Source organism: Rana temporaria, chromosome 13, assembly GCF_905171775.1.
Source record: "Rana temporaria chromosome 13, aRanTem1.1, whole genome shotgun sequence".
In the NCBI taxonomy this organism is placed as follows: Eukaryota; Metazoa; Chordata; class Amphibia; order Anura; family Ranidae; genus Rana; species Rana temporaria.
The window spans coordinates 68,081,033-68,107,343 of NC_053501.1; the positions used below are offsets into that span (position 1 = coordinate 68,081,033).

The 26,311-nt window shown below is 43.4% G+C and overlaps 2 protein-coding genes across 3 annotated transcripts in view; one reads left to right on the top strand and one right to left on the bottom strand.

Moving 5' to 3' along the window:
• The window catches only part of SEC23A (SEC23 homolog A, COPII coat complex component), a 153,175-nt gene that overhangs the window by 70,123 nt on the left and 56,741 nt on the right, over positions 1-26,311 (top strand). The window lies entirely within an intron of this gene.
• Positions 1-26,311, bottom strand: part of LOC120920984 (rhodopsin, GQ-coupled-like) — a 36,932-nt gene that overhangs the window by 1,445 nt on the left and 9,176 nt on the right. Inside the window, exons 2-4 of the mRNA XM_040333502.1 lie at positions 21,220-21,981; positions 7,523-7,676; positions 4,286-4,493 (exon numbers count right to left, since the gene is read on the bottom strand). Coding sequence (XP_040189436.1) covers positions 4,331-4,493; positions 7,523-7,676; positions 21,220-21,913 — 1,011 coding nt within the window. The 5' untranslated portion in view covers positions 21,914-21,981 and the 3' untranslated portion in view covers positions 4,286-4,330. The remainder of the gene's footprint in view (positions 1-4,285; positions 4,494-7,522; positions 7,677-21,219; positions 21,982-26,311) is intronic.

Here is a 26,311-nt window from a genome sequence, read left to right on the forward strand (position 1 = left end):
TTTTACAGCAAAGAATGCATTTAAATTGCATTGTTTATTGTGAAAATTACAGTTGCAGTTTGGGAGTTAACCACAGGGGGCGCTGTAGGAGTTAGTGTTCACTTTGTGTGTGTTTACAACTGTAGGGGGGTGTGGCTGTAGGACTGACGTCATCGATCGAGTCTCCCTTATAAAAGGGATCACTCGATCGATACGCCGCCACAGTGAAGCACGGGGAAGCCGTGTTTACATACGGCTCTCCCCGTGCTTCAGCCTCGGGGAGCGATCGCGACGGAGCAGCTATAAACGAATAGCCGCGCCGTCGTCCCGGATCGCTCCCCGAGGGAACCCGCCCGCAGCGGGGGGGGGGGTCACGATCGGACCCCCCACCCGCTAGAAGGCAAGGACGTATATATACGCCCTTCTGCCTGTCCGTGCCATTCTGCGGACGTAAATAGTCGTGCGGCGGGCGTTTATTGGTTAAGGACCACTGTTTTTTGAATTTTATATATATATATATATATATATTTTTTTTACAAGCCTGTATTTCTCACCATGTTTACCTTTCCAAATCAAAACTTTTGTCAAGAAATGTAAAGCAGTTATGAATCTGATCTTAGCGCTATCAGTGCAAATTAAAAGACACCGAGCAGTGCTTTCACCATTTTGTCTGCCAGTATGCTTCATACCCTTCCTGTGAGCTCAGTAGCTGCAGTCTATGGCCCAGATTCTTAAAGGACTTACGACGGCGCAGCGCCATGTACGCCGTCGTAAGTACTAATCTGGCCCGTCGTATCTATGCGACTGATTCTTAAAATGAATCAGTTACGCATAGATATCCATTAGATCCGACAGGCGTAAGTCTCTTACGCCGTCAGATCGTAACTGCAATATTTTTTTGCCCGCTAGGTGGCGCTTCCGTCGATTTTCGCGTTGAGTATGCAAATTAGCTAGATACGCGAATTCCTGAATGTACGCACGACCGACGCCGTGAAGTTACGACGTTTACGTTAAGCTTTTCCCGGTGTAATGTTGCCCCTGCTATATGGTGGCCTAAGTGCGGCGCAACAATGTTAAGTATGGCCGTCGTTCCCGCGTCAACATTTTAAAAAGTTACGTCGTTTGCGTAAGTCGTCCGTGAATGGGGCTGGACGTCATTTACATTCACGTCGAAACCAATGACGTCCTTGCGACGTCATTTGGAGCAATGCACACTGGGATATTTTAGGGACGGCGAATGCGCAGTTTGTTCGGCGCAGGGACGCGCTTCATTTAAATTATATACGCCCCCTACCCGCCGAATTTGAATTCCGTCGCATGATTTACGCTACGCCGCCACAACTTTACAGGCAAGTGCTTTGTGAATAAAGCACTTGCCTGAAAAACTTGCGGCGGCGTAATGTAAATCGTATACGTTACGCCGCCGCATAGATACGCCAGTCTACGAGAATCTGGCCCTATATTTTCACTAATGCAACATCATTTAAAAGTTGCAGTGAGAAAAGTTCAAAATGTTGCAGGTGCATGATAGATGTCTTTGGGTGTGCAGTCTTTTCTGTCTTCATTAGGACGCTTGTATATACAGTGTGTATATAGCTGTATGGTCCTATCCAACTCTCTGCAATTCTGTGGGTCAGCTCTCATGCCGAATATGTTTTTTGTTTTTTTTTTCTTGAAACTTTCTTGCCAATTTTTTTACATTTAGTTTGAAAGTTTTTCCTTAACCTACCCAATTGCTTGACTTGGGACTAGCATGCAGAGTGCATAGTTTATTTGTACACACCTACTTTGGCAAATTTAGATAGGAGCCAATTAAACCACTACCTGAGTACCCTGAGAAAACCCATGCAAGCACAGGATAATGGTGAATAGTTAAAAGCTTACTGTATATACTTGAGTATAAGCCGAGTTTTTCAGCAAATTTTTTGGTGCTGAAAATGCCCCCCTCGGCTTATACTCGAGTCACCTTTTAGCGCCTGATCTCCCGGACTTCGGGGAACCGGTACCGACCGTAAGTCCTCTTGGACCCCAAACTTGACTCACATGTAGCCCCAGTTCTCCTCTACAAGTGTGCAAAGTTCGTTTTCCGGGGGACCTACAGCCGGGGAGCACTGATTTTTCAAAGTCGGGCACCCCTTCCATGTTAAGCGGTAAATTCTCCAGTAACTTTGGGGACCCGGTACTGGCCGGTCGTAGGTCCCCTGGACCCGAAACTTGGCACACATGTAGCCCCAGTTGTCCTCTATAAGTGACCATGGGGGACCTACAGCTGGGGAGCGTCGATTTTTCAAAGCCGGGCACCCCTTCTATATACTCCCATGTTAAACGTAAGTCTAGTCATGGGCACAGTGAGGCATGCACATGGACACAGTGAGGCATGCAGATGGACACCATAGGCTTATACTCGAGTCAATACATTTTTCCATTTCTTTGTAGTAAAATTAGGTGCCTCAGCTTATATTCAGGTCGGCTTATACTTGAGTATATACGGTAATTGTACCTGATTGGAAAAAATTTTTTATTTACTAATGTATGTTAAAGTGAATGTAAACCCACTCTCATCCTTTCTAAACTACTGCCATAATGCTGATCTATACACATATAGATGCCTCCTGCATGTATCCTTACCTGTCAAATGCCTCCCCTCTGTTATAAGAACTGAAAAACTGCAGATTCTGTGGGTGGATCTGTTGTCTGGAGCTCTGTGGGTGGAGTCGTAATGTCTGTAGACTCCTTGCCCACCTCTACACTCCCCTTGTCAACATACATTTTTTCCTGTGTATTCCTTACACTAAATTCTGCTATGATCACTAATATCCAGTCAAAATCCAAAAAAGTAACCACATGACTTCAGAAAAGGAGTGGGGGGTGGGAATTGAAAAATAATGCCTGTCTCCAGGCTAGTGCAGGCGATATGTAAATAACCTGTCATTCACAGCAAGGGGGCGGAACGGACTAAGGTTTTTCCTCTGTAAGTCCGTTTTATTTCACTGAACAATAAAAGAGGATTGCTCAGAGCTGGATTAACTCTGTGTGGCACAGATGATAGGAAATCTTATACTCTTCATTGTGACATTAAAAAAAAAATTGGGTTTACATCCATTTTAACTTCAATAAGTAAGAAGTCTCTACATGGAGATATGGTGGCTTTGCAAAATGTGGAATTTTCATTTGGTTTAAGGGTAAAAGTAAATATAAATCTGTTGTTAAAGTTGCGCTCCAGCCAAAAAAAAACCCCAAGTGGCAAATGTGGCAGTGGAGGGGGGAGAATGAAAACAAGCTAAACTACTTCCCCCTTTGAGTGAAGTTCCGCTTTGTTTCTGATGTGATGTCCCAATAGTCTCCTTCCCCATTCGCTTCTGTTCTGTGCTCGTCAGTGTGCCAATGTTGGCACAAATTGTAGAGAAGAATGGCTGGGTGATATTACAGTTTACATACCATGTGTGGTGGGTGCTTAATAATATCCTGCACAGGGCTTAATTATAAACATTTAGGGGTAAATTCAGAAAGAAGTTACGCTGGCGTATCTATTGATACGCCGCGTAACTTCTAAGATGCTCCGGCGTATCTTTTTTCTGTATTCAGAAAACAAGATACGCCGGAATTTGGCTAAGATCCGACTGGCGGAAGTCTCTTACGACGTCATATCTTAGTTGCATATTTACGCTGGCCGCTAGGTGGCGCTTCCGTCGATTTACACAAGGAATATGCAAATTAGGTAGATACGCCGATTCAGAAACATACGTCCGGCGCATTTTTTTTACGTCGTTTACGTTCGGCTTTTTCCGGCGTAAAGTTACCCCTGCTATATGAGGCGTATCCTATGTTAAGTATGGACGTCGGGCCAGCGTCGATTACGTCGTTTGCGTAAGTCGTTCGCGAATAGGGCTGTGCGTAATTTACGTTCACGTCAAAAGCATTGGCTTTTTCCGGGTTAATTTGGAGCATGCGCACTGGGTTACGTTCACGGACGGCGCATGCGCCGTTAGTCAAAAACATCAATTACGTGGGGTCAGCCTTCATTACCATACAACACGCCCACTACATGGCTAATTTGAATTCCGCGGGCTTACGCCGGACCACATACGCTGCGCCGCCTTAACTTAGGGCGCAGGTTCTTTGTGAATACAGAACCTGCCTCACTAAGTTACGGCGGCGTAGCGTATCTGAGATACGCTACGCCCGCACAAAGTTACGGCGGGCTATCTGAATCTAGCCTAATGTTTTTCATTGAAGCTGTTGGCTTGGGCTTGGACTTGGACATGATGATCAGCAATGCTTTACATGGAAATATATAACTTTTTACCTGTCATTAGGCAATTTTTGTATTGCGAGGCATTCCCGTCCCTGTTCACGATTGAATAGAATTTGTCATATTATGTCCCGGCAAACACTGATGAGACTGAATGCTTGAATGCCTCTCATTCTCACTTGGAGGCTCTGAATTGGAGCCCATGTTCTCAAAGATTCTTTTTAGCTTTCTCCAGCTGTCCCGGAGAGCTCTCCTGTATTTTCTAAAATGGGAGAGCAAAAAAATATATTTATACTTGCATAGCAACTTGTGCAAAAACACGAAAAAAAAGCATTATTGGTCATATTGATAAATTTTTATATACCAAAATGTATTTTTGCAAAACAAACATTTGATTGGTAGGGGGTTTGTTTTTATAAATAAGAAGGACTTCAATCTCTAGGGCAACACTACAGAGGGTTGCAGGGGGGTTCTGCCTCTGTAAAGCTAGAGTTTGCTTTGTCTTAGTTCTAGTTATCCTGCAACTTTAGATTCAGACTCTAGAGGGCTTATGTGGATGATAAAGTCAATTGTTTGCATTTTATTAGGAATAAATAAAACACGGGTTGACTATGGAAGCCAATTGGTTTAGCATTAAATATGAGATGAGCTTACACACACACTTTTGTAAAGACATTCCTAGCACAGGGCATCCTGATTGGGGATATTTATTTACAGATTGCGGGTAGGGATAAAATAATAAAAACTACATTGTTATTAAAGCTCCAACAAAAGCAGCTACTGTACAAGGAAAACTGTATCACAGGCTTTAACCAACCCACTCCATAACAACCCCCAAAAGTTATATACTACCCTGTTCACACTTCTGCCAGTATGTGGCTTGCTGGGAGCTGTCTGGTCCATTATTCTCCTTATTCATGGAGAATCTCATTCATTCCTATGAAGAGGCTGTCTATTATGCATCCCGACAGTGGACACGGTCTCTCTAGAAATAATAAAATTTTTATGCACATGTGCAGAAATGGGAATGAACCAGACAGGACACTTTAGAGCAAAGATGTAGCAGGGGTGAGGACAGGTGAATATATGACTGGGGTGAGAATTCCAAGGAGAGTTAAAGTAAAACGTCTATAAAGGTAACACATACATAAAATATGTTTGTAATATAAAGATCACTTTCACTGAAGATGATCACTGCATTTTAACATACACAGTTTGTATTATACACGTTTTTGACAGGTTAAAGTGCTACTAAACCCACAACCGTAAAATAAGTCTGTATATGCAGAATAGCATACTTGTTCTACTCACTGTGGAACTTAAGGGGTTAATCCTCTGTATTGTCTAAAAATGCTCTTTTATCCTGTATGCACACATCCTCCCCCCTCCTGCAAGGTCTATTTGGGCAAGGGGCAGATAATACACAGTCAGAGTGGTCCCCCTGCACATGCTGAGTTTGGTCTCTATTGCTGGAGAGAACATTTCCTGTCTTGAGCTGAGCATTTCAGGTCACATAATATATGACATTACACAGGTGGGTGTGTATACAAATCCTAAATCACAGCCCAGTCCCTCCCTCGCTTCCCCATCCCCAGTAACTAAAAAAGAACACAGTGGGTGGGATGTTACATCTTGATTCATGGAAGATTTGCCTCCAATAACCGCACATGGACGGGCAAGGGCTATAGTGGAAATCTCCTACCTGAACTCTCAGCACTGGACAGACCAAGAAGTTTATCACATGAGAATGGTATACAGATCAGCCAAAAAAGTACATATACAGTACAGACCAAAAGTTTGGCCACCTTCTCATTCAAAGAGTTTTCTTTATTTTCATGACTATGAAAATTGTAGATTCACACTGAAGGCATCAAAACTATGAATTAACACATGTGGAATTATACATAACAAAAAAGTGTGAAACAACAGAAAATATATTTCATATTCTAGGTTCTTCAAAGTAGCCACCTTTTGCAGCAGACACATCTCTAGAACTGGTAAGAGGAGACTGTGTGAATCCGGCCTTCATGGTAGAATATCTGCTAGGAAACCACTGCTAAAGAAAGGCAACAAGCAGAAGAGACTTGTTTGGGCTAAAGAACACAAGGAAGGGACATTAGACCAGTGGAAATCTGTGCTTTGGTCTGATGAGTCCAAACTTGAGCTCTTTGGTTCCAACCCCTGTGTCTTTGTGCGACGCAGAAAAGGTGAACGGATGGACTCTACATGCCTGGTTCCCACCGTGAAGCATGGAGGAGGTGTGATGGTGTGGGGGTGCTTTGCTGGTGACACTGTTGGGGATTTAATCAAAATTGAAGGCATACTGAACCAGCATGGCTACCACAGCATCTTGCAACGGCATGCTATTCCATCCGGTTTGCGTTTAGTTGGACCATCATTTATTTTTCAACAGGACAATGACCCCAAACACACCTCCAGGCTGTGTAAGGGCTATTTGACCAAGAAGGAGAGTGATGGGGTGCTGCGCCAGGTGACTACCTCTTGAAGCTCATCAAGAGAATGCCAAGAGTGTGCCAAGCAGTAATCAAAGCAAAAGGTGGCTACTTTGAAGAACCTAGAATATGAAATATATTTTCAGTTGTTTCACACTTTTTTGTTATGTATAATTCCACATGTGTTATAGTTCATAGTTTTGAAGCCTTCAGTGTGAATCTACAATTTTCATAGTCATGAAAATAAAGAAAACTCTTTGAATGAGAAGGTGTGTCCAAACTTTTGGTCTGTACTGTATATAGTGCCAGTATTTTAATGTAAAAAAGATTATTTATAAGCTGTGGGCTCATTAACTATTTTCATATTACTGGGTTTAGTAACACTTTAAAGCATAACTAAAGGCAGAACTTCGTTTTGGAGAGGGATTAGAACACGTCAGGTTTTTATTGCTGTCTGTGCCCCCTTTAGGCATATTCACCCTCTCTATTTTCCCTATTTAACATGATCATTGAAAGTAAAAGAAAATCCCAAATTTCGAGTTGTCCCCAGAAAAGTAATAGAAGGGAAACCTTCCAATGGGGTCACTAGTTCAGGTGGCTTGGTGGTCCCCAAGGAATTCCCTTAATTTGCAGGAATTTCCACTCACTTCCAGTTCGGCAATGAGGACGTGAAGGGAAATCTCTGCAATGGGACACAGATGCTGAAATAAAATCTGACAGGGGTTATAGCCCTCCCTTGCTCTATCCATATTTGCTTTATAAGAAAAGGTATACCGTATTATATAGCAAAGAACAGGCGAACAAAAATACAGAATTAGGTCTGTGGATTCTTTCTCACCTTTGTGCAAGTGTATTCACCCAAGGATTTATGCCAGATGTCAGGACTACCAGCCATATTGAGGTCATCTTTACTATAGGAGGTACATTGTGATCGTAAAAGATTTCATAGAAACTAATGATTACTGATGGGGTCCAACACACCAGCAGATAAACTAAGAGTAAAACAAATACAAATAGTTATAGATTGTAAATGGATATAGGTAATTTAAGTTGCATAGCATAAAGAAAACTGTAGCCAAACAGCCAATGCACATCTGAAATACATTCAGTTCTTTATCAGAATAATAATGTAATATTGTTCAGTGAGTTATGTATACATTACAAAGCCTTGGCAAACTAGCTTGGTTCTCCCTGCTTTGAGGTGCTATGCTATCTTGGCTGACTTTCTAAGAAATTCTGGTTCTTTGTTTTAAACCATTCATTTGTAGCTTTGGCTGTGTGGTTAAGGTTATTGGGGTTATTTACTAAAACTAGAGCGTGCAAAATCTGGTGCATCCCTGCATAGAAACCAATCGGCTTACAGGTTTTATTGCCAAAGTTTAATTTAGACGCCGATTGGCTACCCTGCACAGCTGCGCCAGTTTCTGAGTGCACCAGTTTTAGTAAATCTCCCTCATTGTCTTGCTACTGACCTGAAACTATGGCCTAGTCTTGGATATCCCACAGAATAACAGGTTATTCTCTGAAATCATATGTTTGGCTCTGTCCAGCATGCTGTCCTGATTCTAATGCCGTGTACACGCGATCATTTTTCTATAACACATGGCAAAGTATGAATGGACTGTTGTCTTTATTGAACCTTACCTACTATGTATGCATTTTCTGTTTGCCATGCGTCTGGAAAGACAGATGTGAATGGAGCCTCATTGTTGTGTAAACAAATCAATTTCACTTTCAGGCACATTCACACCTAGAGTAGTGGGAGAGCATGTTTTTTGGCTAGTTTTTTCAGAGCAGCGCGTTGGCACACCTGGCAAAGTAGCTCATGGGACATTTTTGCACATTTTCTACTGCATTTGTCGCCTGTTATTTCATGTGGCCAAATGTGTGTGTGTTTGCTTCTGTGTTTGGTGTACAGTTAATGACAACGAAAGCGCAACTACAGTAGGTCATTTTAGGCGCATAAATGTGGCCATATATGCAATCTGATTGTACAATCTCTGTACAATTTACTTTAGATATACAAAATCTATATACAGTAATATGAGGACACACCATAAATCCAATCACTCTGTATTGAATCAGGAAGGCTCTTGTACTACATCAGGGATGTCCCATGGGCTGTATGCAGCCTGAGTCCATCTGAAGGGACACTGGGGAATCTAGGCAAATGCACGCATGGAGGAATACTGGGGATGCTGTGAAAACGTAGTTGATGGGTAAAGGTGTGCCAATAAGGTCAGCTGGTAAACTCCTTCCTGTGTCTTACTGGCTAGTCTGTCTTTGGCTGGGTTCACACTACTACACTACTTTCATCCTACTTTGCTCTGCTACATTGGTCCTACATTTATCCTACATTGGTCCTACATCTATCCTACTTTCATGAACAGGATACTACTTTGGTCCGACTTCAATGATATTCAATGGGCCTGAAGTAGGATCAATGTAGGACCAAAAGTAGTACAGGGAGCATTTTCAAAGTCGGACCGACTTGTGTAGGACGCTACAAGACGCTCTCATAGGGAAACATTGAACACAGAGCAAAGTAGGATGAAAGTAGTGTAGTAGTGTGAACCCAGCCTTTATCTGTATTTTGAAATGATCTATGAAATATTGCCATGGGTGAGGTAAGTCCTTGTTTAAAATCAAAGAAAACTTGTATTTTTGTGCAACAGAGGTACATTAATGGTATATTGGTACATAGAAGAAAAAAAAGGCAAACGTAGCCTTTAATGCACCACAGAATATAATACAATCAATAACATAAAAGAAGAAGCCACACATCAGTGACATCTCTTGGCTCAGTAAATTTGGATTTAGCCATTCAAATAACACCGCTTATCCCTGCCTATAGATCACACCTCTCTGACATGGACTTAGTCATTCAAATATATCTCTATTACTAAGCCTGTAAGGGTGAAATATGTCAGGGAGGGCTGGTCACCAGCCAGGGAATAAACTGTTGCGTCAATGGATAAACAAAAAATGTACTTGGCCAAGTGATGTCATTTGTGCAGCTTTTCTTTAAAGCGGAGGCTCACCCAAAAAACAAGTATCTAACATTACATTCAGTATACCTCAAACATGTACAGGATGCCGGTGTTTTTTTTTTTTTGGGGGGGGGGGGTGTACATACGGTATTATCGGTATTTTCCTCCTGGCTTCCGGGTACTCGCTCCCGCGGGACTGGGCGTTCCTGTGCAGTGCCGCAATGTCATCTGGGACTTCGCCCATATGATTGACGTGCCTGAGAAAAACTCCCCCCGGCGGATAAGGCGCGTCATGACTTTCCGAAAGTAGACGAACCGCGAGTCGGCTCTAAACGTTGCCTGCGCACCGACTAGGAGCCGTGTAGAGCTGACTGCGCAGGCGCCGTATAAAGCCGACTCGCGGTTCGGCTACTTTCGGAAAGTCGTGACGCGCCTTATCCGCCGGTGGGAGTTTTTCTCAGGCACGTTCTCAGGCACTGCACAGGAACGCCCAGTCCCGCGGGACTGAGTACCCGGAAGCCAGGAGAAAATACTGATAATATCGTATGTACACCCCCAAAAAAAAAAAATGTACATGTTTGAGGTATACTGAATGTAATGTTAGATACTTGTTTTTTGGGTGAACCCCTGCTTTAACGTCGGTGTATTGTCACAAAGTGAGAAGGGGCTTCTTAGGCCACTAACCAACTGGCTTTGCAACAATGGAGGCACGAAACGGCGACATCTGTATGAGTCACCGACAATGTTACAATCAGTGTTTTCTAGAATGTTAAAAAATTTAATTTACTGAAATCAGATCTTAACAAAACACAATTCTACTGTTCTGTAAACTATTAGGTTGTTGGTAAAGATGTACTTATCCCTACAAACGTGAGAAATAATAAACAAGTTCTTTTCCCCAACTATTAAAATACTTTGGAAATATTTGACCTTTAAGTTCCATGTCCCAAGTAAGTTTTTTTTTTTTCTACATATTTAAAAAAATAACCAAGTTTCCCTAGTTTGTGGGGTATTTTTAAAACTTCTCTAATGCAATTAATTGTGGTGGTGGTAATATGCCAGTTACGTGTTCCTCTAGAGGAAATTATTTTTAAACTGACTCTTGACCTCTGTGTTTAATAGACTCCTGCAGAAACATTCTGATTTAACCCAGCTGAAAGTGATCTACTTTAACCACTTCCATACCAGGTACTTACGCAGCTTCCCGCCCAAGCCAATTTTCAGCTTTCAGCACTGTCGCACTTTGAATGGCAATTGCACGGTCATGCTACACTGTACCCAAACAAAATTGGCGTCCTTTTTTCCCCACAAATAGAGCTTTCTTTTGGTGGTATTTGATCACCTCTGCGATTTTTTTTTTTTGCGCAACAACTAAAAAAAGGCTGAAAATTTGGAAAAAAAATTACGTTTTTATTTTTTTCTGTTAATTTTTTTGTAAATAAGTTTTCTCTTTCAATTACGGGCACTGATATGGCGGCACTAATGGGCACCGATGAGATGGCACTAATGGACATCGATGAGGTAGTACTGACGGGCACAGATGAGGTGGCACTGATTGGCGGCGCTGGTATGCGACACTGATGGGCACACATAGGCGGCACTGATGGGCACACATAGGCGGCACTGATGGGCACACATAGGCGGCACTGATGGGCACACATAGGCGGCACTGATGGGCACTCATGGGCGGCACTGGGCACTCATAGGCGGCACAGATGGGCACTCATGGGCGGCACTGATGGATACTTATGTGTGGCACAGATGGGCACTGCTAGGTGGGCACTGGGCATGGATGGGCACTGTGGGGTGGCACTGATGGACACTGGGGTGGCGCTGATGGACACTGGGGTGGCGCTGATGGACACTGGGGTGGCAGCACTGATTGTTGCCAGTCAGTGCCCATTTGTGGGCACTGACTGGCATCTTTTTTCTTTATGTTTTTTTTTTTTATTTATTTTTTAGACTTTTTTTTTTTTTTTTGCTTTTTTTTTTTTTTCCCCCCCTGGTGCTCCAGGGTGGGCATCCCTGGTGGTCCAGTGTGGCGATCCGAGGGGGGGCTGCGCTGATAAACAATCAGCGCTAACCCCCCCTGTCAGGAGAGCCGCCGATCGGCTATCCTCTACTCGCGTCTGTCAGACGCGAGTGAGGAAGAGCCATCGGCGGCTCTTCCTGTTTACATCGTGATCAGCCGTGGTTGGACACGGCTGATCACGTGGTAAAGAGTCTCCGCCGGAGGCTCTTTACCGAGATCGGAGATGCAGGGTGTCAGACTGACACCCCGCATCACCGATCGCCGCGATGCGCGCCCCCACGGGCGCGCGCGGCATGAAATCCTGCAGGACGTTCTAGAACGTCCTGTCAGGATTTCATAACCACTTCCCGGACGTAAATCGGCCATAGGCCGGGCGGGAAGTGGTTAAACATATTGAGCAATTCAGGCTCTCTCATGACTGTGCTGTATCTAGCTACTTTGTGAGAACAGTATATGTCCAGTAAGCCCTCTGTTGATACATACCCACAGAATGTTTAACCATCTCAATACAGGGCACTTTCACCCCCTTCCAGCCCAAGCCATTTTTCAGCTTTCAGCGCTGTCACACTTTGAATGACAATTGCACGGTCATGCAACACTGTGCCCAAATGAATTTTTTTCCCCACAAATAGAGCTTTCTTTTGGTGGCATTTGATCACTTCTGCGGTTTTTATTTTTTGCGCTATAAACAAAAGAAGAGCGACAGTTTTGAACAAAAAATCTATATTTTTAACTTTTTGCTATAATAAATATCCCCCAATAATATATAAAAAAACAAATTTTTTCCTGTGTGATAAAAAAAATCGCAATAAGCGTATATTGATTAGTTTGCGCAAAAGTTATAGCGGCAACAAAATAGGGGATAGATTTATAGCTTTTTTTTTTTTTACTAGTAATGGTGGCGATCAGTGATTTTTTTTTTTATCGTGACTGCGATAGGACACTATTTTGGGACCATTCACATTTATACAGCGAACAGTGCTATAAATATGCACTGATTACTGTGTAAATGTGACTGGCAGGGAAGGGGTTAACACTAGGGGGCGATCAAGGGGTTAAATGTGTACCCTAGGGAGTGCTTCTAACTGTAGGGGGAGGGGACTGCCTGGGGGAGATGACACACCATCGGTATCCTCTCCCTGACAGAAGGTGGATCTGTGTGTTTACACACACAGATCCACAGTCCTGCTCAGCTACGGGCGGTTGCCCGGCGGACATCACGGCCGCCGGGCACGCGCATTGGATCCCCAGTGATGCGGCTCCCCCTAGTGGCTCAGGAAGGCGAAGACGTCATATGATGTCCTCCCAGAACGAGACACTTATCGTCCCGCCGTGATATGACGGGCGGTATGCTAGTGGTTAAGGTTTCAAACCAAGCCATTAGTGTAGCTTTTTAGGCCCATTTCACATGGGGTGGTTCTGTTGGACGGACCCCGCTAACTCAGTGGGTGGATCGCTCCGTTGATCCCCGCTGAGCCAGCGGATGACAGGTCCATCTTCACCTTAAGGCATTGGCTTGATGTACATTTTTTGTTTTTGTTCACAGTTGGAGCCAAGTTATGTTTTTTTTTTATTTATTTTTCCCAAATTGTGTTGTAGCGAGCTGTGCTCCGCTGTAGAGCATTGTCCTGTATTTATGCAGCGTGTTCCATTTTCACCCAACATCTTGGTGTGAACTGAGTCTATTGGAAACAATGGATTTCAGCTTGTCATTGCATTCGGTTAGCAATAATCAATACAGTCCAGTGGGTGTGTTATGGATTGGCCCTTATTGTGAACAGTCTGCATGATGTCTCAAGATTGAGTACTGCCACACAAAAAGCTTATAAGAAAACCTTGTCTGTATAGTACCCAGCTTTCTCCATGAAGATGTTTGGTACTACATAATGCATACAGTACAGTGGATATAAAAAGTCCACACACCCCTGTTAAAATGTATGGGTTCTGTGATGTAAAAAACTCAGTTGAAAAATGGAAATATTTTAGGTGGAGGGAAGTTAAAATAAATAATATGGTTGCATAAGTGTGCACACCCTTAAACACTTTGGCGAAGCACCTTTTGATTTTATTACAGCACTCAGTCTTTTTGGGTATGAGTTTATTAGCATGGAACATCTTGACTTGGCAATATTTGCCCACTCTTCCTGTAAAAACACTCAAATTCCGTCAGATTGGGAGGGCATCTCCTGTGCACAGCCCTCTTCAGATCACCCCACAGTTTTTTAATCAGACTCAGGTCTGGGCTCTCGTTGGGCCGTTCCAAAATGTAATCATCTTCTGGTGAAGCTATTCATTTGGTGATTAGGATTTATGCTTTGGCTCGTCATGCTGAAAGATTACGTTTCTCTTCATGTTCAGCTTTTTAGCAGAAGCCTGAAGTTTTGTGCCAATATTGACAGGTATTTTGGAACTGTCCATAATTCTCTACCTTGAATAAAAAGGCCCCTGTTCCAGCTGAAGGAAAACGGCCCCAAAGCATGATGCTGCCACCACCATGCTTCACGTGGGTGTGGTGTTATTTTGGTAATGTGCAGTATTGTTTTTGCGCCAAACATATCTTTTGTAATTATTGGCAAAAAGTTCAACTTTGGTTTCATCAGACTATAACACATTTTTCCATATTCATTTGGGAGACTTCAGATGTGTTTTTGCAAAATTTAGCTGGGCTTGGATGTTTTTCTTCGTAAGAAAAGGCTTGCCACTCTACCCCAGGCATATGAGGAATACGGGAGATTGTTATCGCATGTACCACACAGCCAGTTTTTGCCAGATATTCCTGAAGCTCCTTTAATGTTGCTGTAGGCCTCTTGGCAGCCTCCCTGACCATTTTTCTTCTCGTTGTCATCAATTTTGGAGGGACGTCCAGTTTTCGGTAATGTCACTGTTGTGCCATATTTTCTCCACTTGATGATGACTGTCTTCAATGTGTTCCATAGTATATCTAATGGTTTGAAAATTCTTTTGTACCCCTACTCCTGACTGATACCGTTTAACAATGGGATTCCTATGATGCTTTGGAAGCTCTCTGAGGACCATGGCTTTTGCTGTAAAATGCGACAAAGAAAATGTCAGGAAAGACCTACTAGAACAGCTGAACTTTTTTTTGGGTTACCCAGAGGCACTTTAAATGATGGCCAGTGTGCATTGACTTTTATTTTACATGAGTTTGAATGTGATTGCTTAATAGTGAACACAGCTACATCCCCAGTTTGACGAGGGTGTGCACACATTTATGCACCCTAAAAGATTTCAATTTGTTTTTCAGTTGAGTTGTACAGTTTATAAGTCCCATTAAAGGTGAAAAAAGTTCTGAAATGATTCATCTTTGTCTCCATTTTTTTTTTTAACATCCCAGAAACCTGACATGTTCACAGGGGTGTGTAGATTTATTATATCCACTGTGTATAGATCATTCATAAAGAGTGTTTTGATACACGAGTCCTCCTCATTAGCCTATTACAAGCCCCTAAGCGGACTATCCCCATGGGCTCTATGCTGTCTATATCCTGCACACAAACATCTATTCAATTTAATTGGCAAGTCGCTTCTACAGTTCAAGCACATCCCCCTCAAGCTGCTGGGATGTGTGGGGCTAAGGTGGCAGTTTTATTTTTTTACTGAACCTCTCCTTCACATCTCATTGGGTACGCAGTAGCATATTTGCACTTGAGTTTTTGAATTTTAAAAAGTAAAAAAAAAAGCATATTGTTTTATCAAAATGTCAATTTAAAAGATCCTTACTAGCATTGAAGTAGTGTAGTGAAGATTGAAGAGTCATGGAGGAGCTCAGCTATGAGGCAAGATTAGAGGAACTTAATTTATTTTCTCTTAAGAGGAGATTAAGCGGGGATAGTGTTCCATATAGTGAACTTGGTGTTGTGTTATTCACTTTAAGGTCAAAACTGAGGACAAAGTGGCACTCTTTACATCTGGATAAAAAGAGATTGGGACAGGCTGGGTTCACACTGTTGCCAATTGGATGCGGATTTCCCCTCATCCAATGCACATGTAAGGAGTTTGTGACTGGCTCTCTATGGAGCCGGTTCACACCCCTCCGGAGCGGCTCCGGTGAGAATTGCAATGGTATTCCTGTTCGTCTTCTGGTCCATTTCAGGTCTGACTTCAGCCAACATTTCTGGCTGAAATCGGACCTGAAATGGTGAATGGGGATGCACAGGACCTCTGCTGTGAGCAGCTCTGCATGGAGGTGTGAACCCAGCCGGAATCTCCAATTACTTAAAGGTTTAGAGCTTTGAAAATGTGGAATAAATTCCCTTAAGAATTGGTTCTGGCCAGCTTAGTAGATTGCTTTAAAAAGGCCTGGTAAAATTGCCTCTCGGGGGGGATCAGTAAGGAATTTTTTTCCCTTGCTGGAGCTAATTGTATCATGCTTTGCTGGGTTTTTTTTGCCTTCCTCTGGATCAACTGTGGGTTTGGGATTGTGTAAATGGGATTGTATGCTAGTTCATTTTCCCTTTTATAGGTTGAACTAGATGGACTTGTGTCTTTTGTTCAACCTGACAAATTATGTAACTATGAATTGCAGGCTTCAGCATTAACCCATTGAAACCACTGATGTCTACAGCTATATCCTTAAAGAAAACTTAATGAAGTACAAAGTACTGTTTCAATATACAATTTTAAATATGAGCATTTCTTAACCCAAAAGCAAAAATGTCTTTACCTTTGGGTAGAGTGGAGAAGGCTTGTACTTTCTGTCAGACGTTTATTGTTGTCTGTGTCTTTGTTGGGGAGATAATTCACCTCTCTGTAGCAGTGATCATTATCACCAAGGAAGAAGGTGAGGGGAAATTCCAAAATTTTAGATTTGTCCCCAGAACAGAAGGTAGGGAGGAATGTTTCAATCTGGACACTTGTTCCAGGGATAAGAGGGTATTTCCCTTCACTTCGGGAGATTTTATCTTCTCTCTTGTTCTCACTTGCTTCTCATGGACAGGGAAGTGAAGAAACTTTGAATTTGCTGCCATTGCTTTTCAGCACTTGTTCCACTTTTAACAAAGCTATGAAGTTTCAATTTACAGCCGAGCTGTCAATAATTTTAATTTTTTTTTTTAAATATCAGCAGTGTTTAAAACATGAAGCTGAGTTGGTGTGAGGCCCCTTTCACACTTGCGGAACGTATGTCCACCTTTTCATCCATCCGTTTACAGATGAAAAAGGGACATATATTGACCCCTTTGAGATTGCGGGTCCGCTGACACCCGATCTCATCTGGGTCCGCAATCCTCCGATTCTGCAGACGGAGGAAAACCCTATTTTTCCATCCGTCTGGGATCGGATCGGGTGAACACAAACAGACGGTCCATGTTCTTCCAATCTCCCCATAGGGGAGAGCGAAGATCTGACAGGGCGGTCCCTGCACAGTGTACGGGCACCACCCTCTAATCCGCCGGCTCAGCGGGGATCAATGGAGCGATCCCCGCTGAGCAAGCGGAGTTTCACAGGGCAGATCATCACTGATCCGTCCCGTGTGAAAGTGCCCTAAGCTTTTGGCAGTCCCTGTACATCAGAACTTGGAGAGCAGTTGTGCCAACCAGGAAGAGAAAATCTAACACGATGTGCACTTTCTAAACAGTATATTAAAGCTGTAGACTACAGATATACATGTAAGGGACTTGACAGGTAAAGAGAGCAGAATAACAGAGGTGAACTCGTTTTGTGTGTTCTTCTTTCATAATAAAGAATGAATGCAAAACCTTTTGCAAGTAAAAAAAAATGTGCATTTATTTATTTTTTGTTCTGCAGCCTGTAAGGCATTGCTCTGCGATCAGCAGATGGCAGGTGAAATGCCTGCATCCTGCACACTCTCAGTACACTGTCTTACCTGTACCTCTGATATGGGTGGGTAGTTACTATATGGCAAGAACAATCAGTGGACTGTGACAGCACTCAGCAACGCCCTTACAGTTCATTGAGCACTACGAGTTGTCTACCATGGAGGATGATGGTAGATGTGGTTTATTGATTCACATAACTCTGTGAATGAATAACGCGACCATGTGAGCGGAGCCTCACACCGGCATGCTGTTTTTAAATTGTGACTGTGGGTGTGAGGAGAAGATTCCCCTCCCACTGTCACAAGAAGGTGGAGTCAGGGGCAAGTGGGTGTAGGAGGCAAGAGCTGGAGCATGTTACATGCTCCACCCTAAATACTGGTGGAACGCGTAACATGTTCCAAAAGGTGAACTTGTCCTTTACCGACAGCAGAGAAATCGCCAGTCCCCTGCCCTTTTTCTACCACTTTAGCTATTTTCCTAGAGTTCAGCTTTAATTACATTGTGGGATCAAGGCACATTAGTGAAACATGTTTTTTAATGTATAAATTCATTATGATTTGTTTTTCTAACTGTTTTATTAAACAAAATATAGTGGGCAATTTTACAATGCCTCGTTTACACGGGACATACTACAGCTTATGTCTGCATGAGGGCTGTGTTTACCTGCACAAAGATGCACAGGTGTGCCTTAAATTCTTAAACAGTGAGTCCCATTACTGTCCATTGGGATGCAGCTGCTGTGAACCGACAGCCACTGCTCTCAATTTGAGATTAGTGCGGGAACACGGCCCGAGCGCACAGTCTGAATTCGGGACCGTGCACCTGCACAGACGTCAAATTGGAAGCAACTGCTATATTTGTGCAATCAGTGCATCCCAATTGACATCAATGGGACTGTCAGCTCCTGCGCACCCCTGTGTGGGTAAACTCTGCCCTTTCACGGGAGTACACTGTAGTATGCCCCATGTGAATGAGGCCTATGCATCAAAAGATTTTTTATGATTGATGCTTAACAATGTGTCCACTCTTAAGCCTCATACATACAATCGTATTATCCGACGGGAATTGTGTGATGATAGGCGGAAAATCCGACCGTTTGTATGCTCCATCGGACAATTGTTGTCGGATTTTCCGCCAAACAATGTGGGCTAGCATGCTTTAAAATTTTCCGATCGTGTGTACACAAGTCCGTCAGAAAAAGTACAAACATGCATGCTCGGAAGCAATGCTCACCATAACACAACATTAGCAGATGTTGCCCAAAGAGTGACGCTAAAGAGCTGAAAAACCATGTAGTTTTGTGTTTGTTGGCTGGCAATTCATTGCCATTTGTATGCAATACAAGTTCCTGGCTAACGCCCTTCGGACAAAAGTTCTACCCTTTGTCCGATGAAAATCCGATCGTGTGTATATGAGGCTTTACACTTGCACTAATATTTGAAAAATACTGCTTTCTTAAATATATAAATATATATATTAGGGCTGTTACGGATTACAATTTTCGTGTTCGATTAATCGTGTTTTTTTTTATCGACTAATTTCGATTAATTATAACGTACATACATTTTTCGGATCACCACCATATATAGTCCCCACTGTAATATCCACAGACATCTCCCCCATTGTAATATCCACAGACATCTCCCCCATTGTAATATCCACAGACATCTCCCCCATTGTAATATCCATAGACATCTCCCCCACTGTAATATCCACAGACATCTCCCCCACTGTAATATCCACAGACATCTCCCCCACTGTAATATCCACAGACATCTCCCCACTGTAATATCCACAGACATCTCCCCCACTGTAATATCCACAGACATCTCCCCCATTGTAATATCCACAGACATCTCCCCCATTGTAATATCCACAGACATCTCCCCCATTGTAATATCCACAGACATCTCCCCCACTGTAATATCCACAGACATCTCCCCCACTGTAATATCCACAGACATCTCCCCCATTGTAATATCCACAGACATCTCCCCCATTGTAATATCCACAGACATCTCCCCCATTGTAATATCCATAGACATCTCCCCCACTGTAATATCCAGAGACATCTCCCCCACTGTAATATCCACAGACATCTCCCCCACTGTAATATCCACAGACATCTCCCCACTGTAATATCCACAGACATCTCCCCCACTGTAATATCCACAGACATCTCCCCCACTGTAATATCCACAGACATCTCCCCACTGTAATATCCACAGACATTTCCCCCACTGTAATATCCACAGACATCTCCCCCCACTGTAATATCCACAGACATCTCCCCCCACTGTAATATCCACAGACCTCTCCCCCACTGTAATATCCACAGACCTCTCCCCCACTGTAATATCCACAGACATCTCCCCTCACTGTAATATCCACAGACATCTCCCCTCACTGTAATATCCACAGACATCTCCCCCACTGTAATATCCACAGACATCTCCCCCACTGTAATATCCACAGACATCCCCCCCACTGTAATATCCACAGACATCCCCCCCACTGTAATATCCACAGACATCTCCCCCACTGTAATATCCACAGACATCTCCCCCACTGTAATATCCACAGACATCTCCCCCACTGTAATATCCACAGACATCTCCCCCACTGTAATATCCACAGACATCTCCCCCCACTGTAATATCCACAGACATCTCCCCCACTGTAATATCCACAGACATCTCCCCCACTGTAATATGGTCCACATCTCCCTCACTGTATAGGAAGATTAGTGCTTGCTTAGTTTTACCAGAGAAGCCGGCCGAACACGAGCAGTTGAGGCCGGGTGATGACTTGAGTGCGCCGCTCTAGGCTCACCTAGGCCGCTGCCAGGTGGACCAAGATGGCCGCCGCTCCGGGAGCTAGGCCGAAGCCGCTGCCTTTCCTATGGCCGATCCGCATACGTTGACCCGTTTGGATTACGTATCATTTACGATCCGTTGCACCACTAGTACCGATTAAAAAAATTACGATTAATCGAGGAATTACTCTTTAATATCCACAGCCATAATATATATATATATATATATATATATATATATATATATATATATATATATATTGTTTGTCTTTAAAATGGATGTAAACCCTCAAATATACCCAGTGAAGTGAACAGCCCCAGATAATACACAGGGATGACACAAATCTTCCTACATAAGTTTTACATGTATATCTGTGGTCTACAGCTTTAATATACTGTTTAGAAAGTGCACATTGTGTTAGATTTTCTCTTCCTGGTTAGCACTGGAGTGAAGCCTGGTCATACAGCCAAGACAGCTGATTGGAGAAAAGGCACACACCCCCACTCCTCATAGGTAGAGACTTTTAGAGCTGATCGTTGAATTGTTCAGGGCTCTGCTAATCTATTTATAGAGCATCCTCCCCAACCCAAACCTTGGCTGCTTTTATCATATGCGATGAAAAACTTGTCAGAGTTATCAGGCTGATAACAGAAGAACGGGGCAGGAGACAACTATGGGACATAGTGCTTTGAAGAGAGATAACAAAACGCTGCAGATATATATGCCCAGCTCAAGTTTCATGAATCGAGTTTACATCCACTTTAACAGATATTCTCTAAATGACTTCATTGTAACCTCTTTGTAAACAGTAGCCGTAGTGCGCAATACTAATGGTAATTGTATCATTCTCACTTCTTGCACCTTGCTTTTACTGTGTTGTAAATGTAAAAACAACTTACATGCAGACACAATGAGGATGACTGTATTCCTAAAATATGACCGGATAGGCACGTAGTAGCAATGCTGGTCATTGCAAACAAAGGTTCCTCTCTTTGCCTGGTTTCTGGCTATGTGAATAATGGCAATGTACAGCACACTGATTGTCAATATAGGGGCAAGAATTCCTCCGCTGAGCAGTATCACGCCATACGCTGTGGTTGAAGAGTGGAATAAGGGCAAGCACATGTAGACGTCACTGCTGAAGCTGTATTCTCCAAACCCCATGAATGGGAAAGTAGAGACTATTGAAGCATAAATCCACAACAATACCAAGATGATCCAAATCCGCTTTTTGGTGATCATTTGAGCATAACGCAGAGGAAAGCAAATCTCTGTAAACTTGTCAATAGTGGCCCATACCAAGGAGTTCAGTGAGGCCACCTGTAGAAAAACAAATAGGAATCCTAACAGTTTACAGGCAATATTGTCCAAAGAAAAAATGCCTCCGCCTAAGAGGCTGCTGTATACAGCAACTGGAATAACACCTATTCCGAAAATCAAGTCACACAGGCTGAGGTTCAGGGTGAGGGCCCACGTGTCTGTGCGCAATTTCAAGTGCGATGCAAATAGGAATAGTAGGATGAGGTTTGCTCCCACAGCACCAATGCCGGTGGTGATCATGAGCACAGTATAAATATGTAGTATAGCTGTCATCTTTTGCCCTGGAAATCGGTCAGGAATTTTATTTCAGGTTTTCTATCCACGTGTGGTCACCATTCTGCCTGTAAAGGGTTAAAAAAAAAAGATAAGGTTCAGAAATAAGTGTTGATCACATAAAAAACTCATAGAAACTGAAGTTTATGTTGGGTCTGTCTACCCAAAAGTGATATTTGCAAGACAAGAAGAATGAGATTTCAGAAGTAAACAGCCTTTCTTTTTTGGGGGGGGAACCCCTAGAAGTTAGTGATTTGCATCTGCATCTTAGTTTAGGACGTCTCTTTAGTCTAACCACTTACTTTGTGACCCAATGTATTAATAGTTAAATATGATTTAAGACTCTATGGTCATTCCTATCTCTTTAACCACTTGCCTACTGTGCACATATACCCCCTTCCTGCCCAGACGAAATTTTAGCTTTTTTTTCGGCACTGCGACGTTATAGCGAACACATCGGACACTTTTGACACATTTTTGGGACCATTCACATTTATACAGTGAACAGTGCTATAAATATGCATTGATTACTGTATAAATGTGACTGGCAGGGAAGGGGTTAACCACTAGGGGGCGGGGAAGGGGTTAAATGTGTAGCCTAGAGAGTTTTATAACTGTAGGGGGAGGGGGGTGACTGGGGGAGGTGACCGATCTGTGTCCCTATGTACAAGGGACACCGCATCGGTCTCTACCTGACAGGACGTGGATCTCTGTGTTTACATACAGAGATCCACGGTCCTGCTCAGTTACTGGGCAATCGCGGGTGCCCGGCGGCCGCCGGGCACACACATTGTGTTCCCAGTAAAGCCAGGGGTGCGCGCGTGCGCCGCCGGCGTCGCACGCGCCCCCTAGCGGCTTTAAATGACAGGACGTCATATGACGTCCTGTCAGAACAACAGGGTATTCCGCCCGCCTTCATTTGACGGCGGGCGGGTGCTAAGCGGTTAATGAATAATAATTGACCACTCAAAGTGAATTTTGGATACACATTCGGTACCATCTGTTAGGAACCTCCTGCACAATAAATACTGTTTATTTTGACTGTGCTAATGACATTAATAAGGGCAAAGTTAATAGAATTGCTGGAGAGCAAGCATAATATTGCTATCAGTGTTGTTTTATTTAATAACTCCTGTTATTTACTTAAATGATTAAATGTAATGTTTTATATTGGTTACAGGTGATCATCAGTCTGTGCAGTAGCAGAAGTGGTAGCGATTCACATTTATATATAGCCCTGGATACTAGCAGGAAGTTAGTGTAATGTTGTACACTTGTGCCAAGGAAAAGGTTTTTAAGCTTTGTTTATCTCATGTCCTTAAAGCGGAGTTCCGCTGAAAAAAATAAAATTAAGAGTCAGCAGCTACAAATACTGCAGCTGTCCTGGGCGCCCGCAATGTCGGCACCCGAAACCGATCTGTCCCTCGGCTCCCGGGTGCTGCCACCACCATCTTCAGTAAGGGAATCAGAAAGTGAAGCCTTGCAGCTTCACTTCCTGGTTCCCTACTGCATATGCGCGATCCCACTGGTTCTCGCTGTCTTCTGGGACCTGTGTGTCTACCAGAAGACAGCGGGATGGACGGAGTAGGCGCCAGACATGGTGTAGGTCGCTGCGCTGACCTATGCCCAGACGTGGAAGCAAATACCTGGATTACACAGGTATCTGCTCCCTCCTCCCCCCGGAAGGTGCCAAATGTGACACCGGAGTGGGGGAAGATTACAAAAACAGAAGTTCCATTTTTGGGTGGATCACCGCTTTAAGGCTAGGTTCACACCTATGCGAATTGAGTGCGGTTTAAACCGCATCTAATTCGCAGGACATTTCAAAATACATTGTTTTCAATGAGGCTGGTTCACATATGTGCGATGCATTCGCACTGCGTATTGCCTCCAAACCGCATGCGGTTTTTATGTCTTGCGGTGCGGCTCAGGTGCGAATTCAGTCCCATTATCTTCTATGGGTACGCATCTAATTCGCACATGTGTTCAGTTCTCTGCAGGAGTTTCTCTCATTCAGCTCAATACAATTCTCCCCCACTCTCCTCTCACCCGGAAGTTCTCCCAGGTCTCCAAATTCGCAGTTGATCTGCAGAACACCCTCTAGAGAAATCTGCAACGACAACGCAGCTCAAAAAAGCAACGCACTAGTGTGATTCCGGCCTAAATGGATTTTCTAGATAAATCAATAGCAGACTTTAACAATCAACCACTGGTAGAATGTTATGAACGGCTAACCAAAAACGTATTGACACAAACATAACGCAGTCCTTTCTATGTGATCTGTATAGTGCAAGGGATTTAGAAAAGTTTCTTCCTACTTTTTTCTGTTTTGATAAAAATAGTTTGTTTTCAGCGTGTCTTTTCAAGACTAATTCATGAATTTGAGGGTTAGCTTTTATTATGACTACCAGGGCAAAAAAGTGTTCTGATAAGGAAAGCAATAGTATCTGTATCCCTATTTAAGTGTTAACCTTAGGGAGTGAAACTCCTAATACAGGTGATTTACTAAAATTTGATCTCAATTTCATTTAAAGCCTCTGCGTTGCCGGATTCACAAAGCACTTGCGCCGACGTATCTCAAGTAAGTGCAAATAAGCGCCGTCGTATCTGTGCACCGGACCCACAAAGTAAGATACGCCTAAAAATAGGCTTCATCCAGCCGACGTAACTTGCCTTCGCCGGCGTAGCGTGGGTGCACATTTAGGCTGGACGCATGGTGGCGCTCCCATTGATCAGCCATTCAAATATGCAAATGAAGAAAATACGGCGATTCATGAACGTAAGTGCGCCGACGCAGGCTACGACTGGTGCGCGTAAGTTGTACGTCCGGCGTAAAGTTAAGCCCCATAAAGGAGGTGTAACCCAGCAGCAGACATGCAAAGGTCTGCACCAAGAAATACAAGCCGGCGTATTTTACATAGTTTACGTTGGACGTGAGTCTGGCTGGGCGTAGGATACCTTCATGGCTTAGGCAGTGATCCGGCGTATCTTAGGAAGTTGTTCCGACGTGGTTGTGAGCATGCGCAGGGGGATGCGTCCACGGCACGACACATGCGCAGTTCGTTAAACGTACTTGACTGGCGCTCGGACTATCATTTGCATGGGGTCACGCCTCATTTACATGGGTCAAGCCCACTTCCACCTGCGCCTTCGAAACCTACGCCACGCCGACACAGCGTGGGGAGCACTGGCTTCCTGAATTCCATGCTTGCCTCTCTGCGCTGCGTCGGCGTAGCGCACAGGGGGATACGCTGCGACGGCGTAATGTGCGCCTGCTGTCTGTGAATCCAGGCCCAAATCTATATTGTCGATCAAGAAGCCTTATTGAATTATTTCTTGACATATTTAAATAACAACCCATACAATTTGAGGTTTACAGGAATGGAATGAATCACAGGTATTATATAAATGTCACATTGTCTGGCCAGAGCTGACTGGGTTGTGTGCTTGGATGAGATGAGGAGGATTATGATTGATCATCATTATACTGCATAATATTGCATCTGATTAAATAAAACTTGTGAAAGTGGTAGAGGAAACCCAGGGCTGCAAAATTTGATGGAGAGGTGTTCTGTGTGCACTGTCTGCTATTCCCCCCTCTCATGTGTTGTCTCCTTGCTAGCAGCGTGGTGGGAAAGTGGTGGAAGAGTGAGCTATCTGACCACGCTGCTCAGCAACCGCTGCACTGATTTGGAAGGGATAAAGCATTAAGTACACAGGGTCCTCTGGGAGACTAGGCAAAGATTTAAAAATTTGCTGATATTACTTCTACAATGATATCTTTTATAGGCAGTTATTTTTTGTTGGAAGTAACCTTGACTTTTAAATCTGTTAGAAATTTAAAGGTTACAGGCTTTAGTGGATCCTCATGCCACGTACACACGATCATTTTTCGGCATGTCGAAAAAAAGACGTTTTCCCAACTTCATCATAAAAACGATGTTGCCTACACATCATCGTTTTTAAAAAATGATCTAGCAAAGCGCGGTGACGTACAACACGTACGACGGCACTATAAAGGTGAAGTTCCATTCGCCTTTGGGCTGCTTTAGCTGATTTCTTCTTAGTAAAAGACGATTTGTGCTTTTTTGTCTGTTACAGAGTGATGAATGTGCTTACTCCATTATGGTAGTTTTACCACAACGAGCGCTCCCGTCTCATTACTTGCTTTTGAGCACGTGCGGGTTTTTACGTCTTTTTAGCCCACACACGATCATTTTTTACAACCCGAAAAACAACATTGTTTAAAACGACGTTAAAAAATGCAGCATGTTCGAATTTTTTTTTTTGTCGTTTTTCAGAACCTGAAAAATGATGTGAAAGTCCACACACACGATCATTTTAAATGACATTTTTGAAAAACAACGTTTTTTTTCATGCCGAAAAATGATCGTGTGT